The sequence below is a fragment of the Culex pipiens genome, chromosome 2, assembly GCF_016801865.2.
Source record: "Culex pipiens pallens isolate TS chromosome 2, TS_CPP_V2, whole genome shotgun sequence".
In the NCBI taxonomy this organism is placed as follows: Eukaryota; Metazoa; Arthropoda; class Insecta; order Diptera; family Culicidae; genus Culex; species Culex pipiens.
In genome coordinates this window covers 14516262-14523843 of record NC_068938.1, presented here as the reverse complement: position 1 = coordinate 14523843, position 7582 = coordinate 14516262, and the positions used below count along the sequence as shown (strand labels likewise).

Genomic DNA, 7582 nt, shown 5'->3' with positions numbered 1-7582 from the left:
ATATCACAAAAATTTTATGCCTGTCACTGCGCGGTGAAATGACAGGAGAAAGACTCAGAGCTACACGTTTGTGGGGAGTTGCTCGAAATTCTGATCCGGTAGGTATTTGAGTGATTTCACGTTAGCGTGCTGCTCCAAAACAAAAACACCGCGCAACAGATTCCGCACCAAAACATCCTACGCAACTCCGGAATGGCCACCGCCTCAGGCCGCTGCGACTCGCTCCTTCAGCGCTTCTCCGACCAGCTGCAGTGCGTGATTTGCGCCGAGCTGCCCCGAAATGCGCACATTTGTCCGCACTGTTCCGCTTTATTCTGCCACGATTGCGTTTGGCAGTGGCTGACCCGGGCCGCCGACGAAGACACCGAGGACGTCGAGAGTTGTCCCCACTGCCGGAAGCAACTGCGGCCGGGCCGGTTGGTTAAGTTGCAGTGGTTTGGGGCGCGGGTGGAACCGCTGCGGGAGGCGCTGGAGAGGGCGGTGAATGGGGACGATCAGGCGGCCGGGAGCGATCTGAACCTGCCCCAGGACGTGGAGCCCAAGCCGCAGTTTACGGTGGGCACGTTTACGCTGAGGAACTTTAGGCCGCAGCAGATGCCAACGCGGATCTTCTCGCAGAAGGTCGTGGACGATTTGGGTTCGATTTGGCGGCTGGAGGTTTTCCCCCGGGGAGAGTGGATGTCGGCGTACCTTACGTTGAACAAGGGTCTTGAGGGACGGTACGAGTACATAATTGAAACGCTCAACAATTTCCCGAAGAGGTTGCGATTCGAGAGCAACTTTAAGCAGCGGTCGAGCTTTGGAGCGGCGGAATTCATCGATACGAGACCGATTCCGGGTGATGCTGCGCCGATGAACATCAACTTCCGTTACTTTGTACGACCCGTGTCGTTCGAGGAGAAGTGCAAGCTGCAGCAGAAGTTGCTCGACAAGCTGGACAAACAGGATGAGCTGTTGAAGGGGTAAGAGCAGTTCGCTCAACCTGAGTCAATCTTCAGCTAACGACCTCAACCTCTTTCAGAAATCCCAACACGTTTTACTACCGCGTTGAGAACTTCTCCGACTTTAACAAGTCCACCGATCGGCAGCAGGAAAGTTACGAGGACGACCTGCTCAACAATTGGCGCCTGGAGCTCAACACCGGCCACTCTCCGCGCTTCCTAGAGATGAAAGTCCAGCTGGTGTACGGCGTGCCCGGTCTATACGAGGTCCGGTTACAGCTCACGAACGAGGTGCCGGAGTGCAACAAGAAGCTCTCCTTCCAGCACACGTTCGAGCCCGGCTGGACGGCCGTCTTCAACATGCAGATTCGCTGGGCCCAGCTGGAGGAGTACGGCTTTACGCACTTTGACGCCGACTTCCTGGAGGTGATTGCGACCGTCTGTCCGATCCACTTGAACCATCAGGAGCTGCAGGAGCTGCTGTTTTCGAGTGACGACGACGAGGGGTCGTACGAGAGCAATGGCATCAGTGAGATAGCGTCCGAGGAGGGTGAACAGTACTACTATTGAAGATTCCAAATAACTTATAACAAAAGAGAGATCAGGGTTATTATTTACATTTTAAAAATTACATAAATTAGTTCTGTTGAACTTCAGTCAGCTTTCATTGTCCATTTCTTGCGGATCCTCAAGAATCAAAACCTCAAAGAGGTCGTGTCTGCCCTGCACGTAGTATCGCTTCTCGACTTTTTTCCTCTTGGATGTAGTCATCGCCGTATCGACTTTGGTCGTGACATCGGTTGTTTCTGAATCCTCCAGGTACTCAACATCCAAATATTCCTCCTCGTTGGTGTTCAACCGGGGAACGGCGCCGTACTTCAGACTATAATTTTAAAAATAATATTACACAACTGCCAGGTCCCAACCCACCTCAAACGCTCACCCTTGATGCGTATTCAGCGGAGCGCGAAAAGAGTCACGCGTAAAGTGATCGGAACATATCTTCCGCCCACGGATTCCGTACGGTCCCGAGGCGTTGAATGCCGCCGTGAGCTGGGGCGAGGCGCAAAATTCTATCCATTTCGCGCAAAGCGTCACGTCGTCGGGAAATTTGAAAAAAGAGGTGTTCACATTTCTTGCGTCGTTTTTTTGACAATTTTTTGCGCTGCAATTTCGCCCCATTTTTGCTGTTTGTTTTTTAAGTTATTTTAATGAAATTTTACCGTGGTGATTCGACTGTCACCACTTTTCTTTGACAGTTTGTGAGTTTGACAGAAGGAATCGCTGTCATTAAATACACGCTGACGAGAAGTTTCATATCACAATAAATAAATCTATTATTTTGTTTAATGAGTTGGCCGAGTACCACGTGGTCCAATCTTCAATGTTTCTTAGAAGAAATTGCAGGACATTTTCTGAAATTTTTGCCGTTGTACATAAAAAATTTTACCTACAACGGTAAAAAACACGATCAAAAACCATTTCTGATCACTATGGTCCCCTTGGAACGAGCTGTCAAGTAGGATCTTTTCTGTCAAGAAGGACCACGAGGTTAATTTTTCAAAATTGATTTAAAAATCCATTGTATTTGTAGCAGGCCTTGACCTGCACAGCTGATGCAAGTCAGTTCAATCCCGACTAGCAAACCAGTCGGACGTAATAAACAGTTTACTCGCTACAACCAAAACTGTCTTTTAGTAGCCTAGCAACGGCCCTAACAATTGGCGACGAGGAGAAAAAAAAATCTCGGAAAAGTTCTCGAAGCTCTCAAACCCTCAAGAAGTCATCAAGATGACCGATCCGGACTTGAAGAACGCGATTTTGCGGCTGACGGACATATTGGCCAAGCAGCAGGAGACTCTCGAACGGTTGCAGAACCCGGGTCATCCGGCTGGCGGCGCAGAACGGATCGTCGAGTCGCTGGCAAGCGGAATTCAAGAGTTCCAGTACGATCCGGATGCCGGAGTCTTCTTCGATGGCTGGTACGGGAGGTACGAGGACGTTTTCACCAAGGACGGCAAGGACCTCGACGACCCCGCTCGAGTGAGGTTGCTTCTACGGAAGCTCAGCACGCCCGTCCACGAAAAATACTCCAACACGGTTCTTCCCAACCATCCCCGGGATTTCACGCTGGCGGAGACCGTCGCGAAGCTCAAGAAGCTTTTCGGCCGGCAGAAATCCGTTTTCCACGCCCGTTACCAGTGCTTGCAGTACGCCAAGAACGACGCGGATGACTTCACGACGTATGCTGCCACGGTGAACAAACACTGTGAAGCGTTCCAGCTCTCCAAGCTTTCCTCGGATCAGTTCAAAGCGCTCCGGTTCGTCTGTGGACTCCAATCGCCACGGGACGCGGACATACGAGCCCGACTGATCTCCAAGCTTGAAGCCGACGAAACCGCAGCTGTCGAAGCAGCCGCAGCAGGCGCTGCCGCCGGCGACGCTGGCGCAGCAGGCGTTTCTGCCCGAAGCAGGGTGACCCTGGAGAACCTCGTGGAAGAGTGCCACCGTGTGGCCAACCTGAAGCAGGACACGCTGATGGTGGAGAACAAGGATGCACGCAACGTCAACATTGTGTCTCGCAACCAGAAGAAGCCTGCCTCGCAGGGGAAACCAAAAACCCCGAAAACGCCCTGTTGGAAGTGCGGGGACAACCACTACGTTCGAGAGTGTCCGTTCGCTTCGCACACCTGTTCCAGATGCAAGCAACAAGGACACAAAGAGGGCTATTGCTCCAGCAACAAGCCCACCACCTCGAAGCAGACGAAGCCCAAGGAGAACGTGAGGTCGAAAGGTATCTTCACGGTCTGCAACATCGGAAGCAAGCGGAAGTTCGTTCCGGTCGAGCTCAACGGCACAGCAGTCAAGCTCCAGCACGACTCGGCGTCCGACATCACCATCATTTCGCAAGAAACATGGACCAGCATCGGACAGCCAGCCGCTCGACCCACCGACGAATCTGCTGTCACGGCTTCCGGAAGCAGCCTCAACCTTCTCGCCGAGTTCCTGACCGAGATCACCATCGGAGGCGTCACCAAGCGTGGACGCATCTTCATCTCGGACAGCGCCGAACTCAACGTCCTTGGCATCGAGACGATGGATCTTTTCGATCTGTGGTCTATTCCGATCAACAACTTGGTCAACGCCGTGCACCAACGCCCCGACCAAGTCATCGAGCAACTCAAGCAGCAGTTTCCGGAGGTGTTCCGAAGCACGCTGGGTAGATGCACCAAAGCGCAGGTGAAGCTGTACCTCAAGCCCGACGCACGTCCAACCTACTGCCCGAAGCGACCAGTGGCGTACGCCGCTCTTCCGAAGGTGGACGCAGAACTGCAGCGGCTCCAGGACAACGGTATCATCTCGCCAGTTCAATTCTCGGACTGGGCAGCTCCGATAGTCGTCGTGCGCAAGGCGGACAACGTCTCCGTCAGGATTTGCGGTGACTATTCGACGGGGCTGAACAACGCGCTTGAATCTGACCGTCACCCGCTGCCTCACCCCGACGACCTCTTCGCGGAACTGGCTGGCGCACACTTCTTCACACATCTCGATTTGTCTGACGCCTACCTGCAGGTCGAGGTCGAAGAGGAATCGCGAAAGCTGCTCACCGTGAACACGCATCGTGGCCTGTTCCAGTACAACCGACTGCCGCCTGGAGTCAAGCCGGCGCCTGGAGCCTTCCAGCGCATCACCAACAGCATGGTTGCCGGCATTCCTGGAGTCAAGACGTACCTGGACGACATCCTCATCGCTGGCCGCACCAGAGAGGATCACGATCGCAGTCTTCGCGCTGTTCTCGAGCGCGTGCGTGAGTATGGCTTTCACTTACGCATCGAAAAGTGCCGTTTCGCCCTGCCACAGATCAAGTTCCTCGGACACATCGTGGACAAAGATGGCATTCGGCCCGATCCATCCAAGACGGAGGCCATCGCCCAGATGCAGCCGCCGAAGGATGTCCAGCAGCTGAGGTCCTACCTCGGCGCAATCAACTACTACGGACGGTTCGTGAAGCAGATGAAGCAGCTCCGGGCTTCCCTGGACAACCTGCTCAAGAAGGACGCACCCTGGTGCTGGTCCGCAGAATGCCAGAAATCGTTCGAGCAGTTCAAGGCCATCCTGCTTTCCGATCTGCTGCTCACCCACTATGACCCGTCCAAGGAGATCGTTGTCGCAGCAGATGCATCGAAGTACGGCCTCGGCGCCGTCATCATGCACCGATTTCCGTCCGGTGAGGTGAAGGCCATCGCGCACGCCTCTCGCTCACTGACGCCGGCGGAGATGAACTACGGACAAGTGGAGAAGGAAGCCCTGGCCCTGGTTTTCGCTGTCACGCGATTCCACAAGATGCTGTACGGACGCCACTTCCTCCTGCAAACCGATCACCAACCGCTGCTCAAGGTATTCGGCTCGAAGAAAGGCATTCCTGTCTACATGGCGAATCGTCTTCAACGCTGGGCCTTGACGTTCCTGCTGTACGACTTCGACATCCAGCACGTTTCGACGACGGCTTTCGGCTACGCTGATTTCCTCTCCCGGCTGATGTCATCCCAAAGCCGGCCAGATGAGGATTACGTGATTGCCGCCGTCTACGTCGAATCCGAAGCCAGAGCCATCCTCGACGACTCAATCAGCAACCTTCCAGTCACTCACAAGATGATTGTGGCTGAGACGCGAAAGGATCCAGTTCTCCAGCAAGTGGTGAGTTTCCTCAACGAAGGTTGGCCAGCGAGCGCCAAGCTGATTGCTGACCCTGACGTCAGAAAGTTCTTCGCTCGGCGCGATGGACTTCAAGTCGTCGACGACTGTGTGATGTTCGGCGATCGGATCGTCGTACCCCTCAAGTTCCGCAAACGGATCATTCGCACCCTGCATCGCGGACACCCAGGGATGGACCGCATGAAGTCTCTGGCCCGCAGCTACGTTTACTGGCCGAACGTAGACGACGATGTGGTGCAGTTTGTTCGCCAGTGCAAACCGTGCGCTGCTGCAGCGAAATCCCCGACGAAGGCGACCCTCGAGTCGTGGCCTCTCCCGGACAGGCCGTGGCAACGTGTCCACATCGACTACGCTGGACCAGTCGATGGTTACTACTACTTCGTCATCGTGGATGCCTACTCCAAGTGGCCCGAGATCTTCCGCACTCGTGCCATAACCGCAACTGCAACCCTGGACATGCTTCGTGAGACCTGTTCCCGTTACGGCAACCCGGACGTCCTGGTCTCAGACAACGGAACGCAGTTCACCAGCGGGCAGTTCGAGGAGTTTTGCCGTGCAAATGGTGTCACCCACCTCCGCACTGCGCCCTACCACCCGCAGTCAAACGGCCAAGCGGAGCGATTCGTTGACTCACTCAAACGTGGCCTCAAGAAGTTGAGTGAGGGGGAAGGCTCGCCCACACTGGAGCACTTGCAAACGTTCTTGTCGGTGTACCGTTCCACGCCCAACCGGAACACACCGAACATGACGTCTCCAGCTGAAGCATTCCTTGGACGACCGGTGCGCACCACACTTGACCTGCTGAAGAAGCCTGTTCCTGCCACACCGGTCGCCGTCAACCACAAGCAGAACGAGCAGTTCAACCGTCGGCATGGAGCCGTCAAGCGCGAGTTCATGGACGATGACCTGGTCTACGCCGAGTACCACCAGCGCAACACCAAGTCCTGGATTCCCGGCCGTGTCGTCGAACGGAAAGGTTCCGTCAACTACATCGTGCAGCTGGACCTGGAAGGAAGACAGAGGATCGTGAGTTCGCACGTCAACCAGTTACGCCCTCGCTACGATGCTGAAGTTCCTGACCAAGTCCAACAACGTTTACCGTGGGAGATCCTGATCGAAGAAGCTCGACCGATGCTGCTAGCCGACCAGGAAGAACCTGAAGCTCCCATCGAGATCGACATTCCTGTTCCGGACAGTCCCGCACCACCGGCCCTGCCTGGAACCGAAGATCCACTGGAAGGTGGATCTGGCACAAACCACTTTGTGCTGCCTGAAGAAGATGCCGTACCCGCCGACAAGCCCGTAACGCCGCCGAAGCCGCCGACACCGGTACTTCCTGTTGGTCCACGACGTCCCATTCGACCATCCAGAATTCCACGGTGGCTGAATTTGTACGACATCTCTTAAGGGGGAGATGTAGCAGGCCTTGACCTGCACAGCTGATGCAAGTCAGTTCAATCCCGACTAGCAAACCAGTCGGACGTAATAAACAGTTTACTCGCTACAACCAAAACTGTCTTTTAGTAGCCTAGCAACGGCCCTAACAGTATTTGTACTCAGAAAAATAAGCTTTATCGCTGTAAACAATAATATCAGCAATCTAAAGCTTCATTTTAGGACCCAATTCGACGCCAACATTTCAAAAAGCATCATGTACAAACCATGCGTTTTGAGAAAAACGCATTTGAATGTTGAGCATCCATTTTCAATTCCCATTTTAATATAAAAGCAAAATAAGATGTTCTCACACAAAAAAATATTACTGTAATGACAAAAGTATTTTACTTTCGAATTAAAAAGTTGCCAAAATGTGCTGGAGGGAAAGTTTTTTTTCTTATTTAAAAAATGAAAACTTTTACTGCTACAGTTTTTGAAACTCTCCTTACTAACTGATTGAGGTTTTGCAGCGCGGCTGCGTTTCAAAT

At 53.6% G+C, this 7582-nt stretch overlaps 3 protein-coding genes across 3 annotated transcripts; 2 read left to right on the top strand and 1 right to left on the bottom strand.

The window, feature by feature from the left end:
* Positions 1-89: 89 nt before the first annotated feature.
* LOC120413821 (uncharacterized) lies at positions 90-1592 on the top strand. Its single transcript, XM_039574776.2, has 2 exons — positions 90-962; positions 1022-1592. The coding sequence occupies exons 1-2, from the start codon at positions 193-195 to the stop codon at positions 1509-1511; spliced, it is 1260 nt and encodes a 419-aa protein (XP_039430710.1). The 5' UTR covers positions 90-192; the 3' UTR covers positions 1512-1592.
* A 6-nt stretch (positions 1593-1598) lies between these two features.
* On the bottom strand, positions 1599-2252 carry LOC120413822 (uncharacterized). Its single transcript, XM_039574777.2, has 2 exons — positions 1885-2252; positions 1599-1824 (listed from the first exon to the last, which is right to left on the bottom strand). Exons 1-2 carry the CDS (start codon positions 2121-2123, stop codon positions 1599-1601), a joined length of 465 nt encoding a protein of 154 aa, XP_039430711.1. The 5' UTR covers positions 2124-2252.
* Positions 2253-2421: 169 nt separating this feature from the next.
* LOC120413815 (uncharacterized protein K02A2.6-like) lies at positions 2422-7198 on the top strand. Its single transcript, XM_039574768.2, has one exon. It carries the CDS (start codon positions 2733-2735, stop codon positions 7062-7064), a length of 4332 nt encoding a protein of 1443 aa, XP_039430702.1. The 5' UTR covers positions 2422-2732; the 3' UTR covers positions 7065-7198.
* Positions 7199-7582: the final 384 nt, after the last annotated feature.

Coding starts and splice junctions, on each gene's coding strand:
- LOC120413821 (XM_039574776.2), top strand. CDS start 193: ATGGCCACCGCCTCAGGCCGCTGCGACTCGCTCCTTCAGCGCTTCTCC. Junction 963..1,021: donor CAGGATGAGCTGTTGAAGGG/GTAAGAGCAGTT, acceptor AACCTCTTTCAG/AAATCCCAACACGTTTTACT.
- LOC120413822 (XM_039574777.2), bottom strand. CDS start 2,123: ATGGGGCGAAATTGCAGCGCAAAAAATTGTCAAAAAAACGACGCAAGA. Junction 1,825..1,884: donor CCGCTGAATACGCATCAAGG/GTGAGCGTTTGA, acceptor TTAAAATTATAG/TCTGAAGTACGGCGCCGTTC.
- LOC120413815 (XM_039574768.2), top strand. CDS start 2,733: ATGACCGATCCGGACTTGAAGAACGCGATTTTGCGGCTGACGGACATA.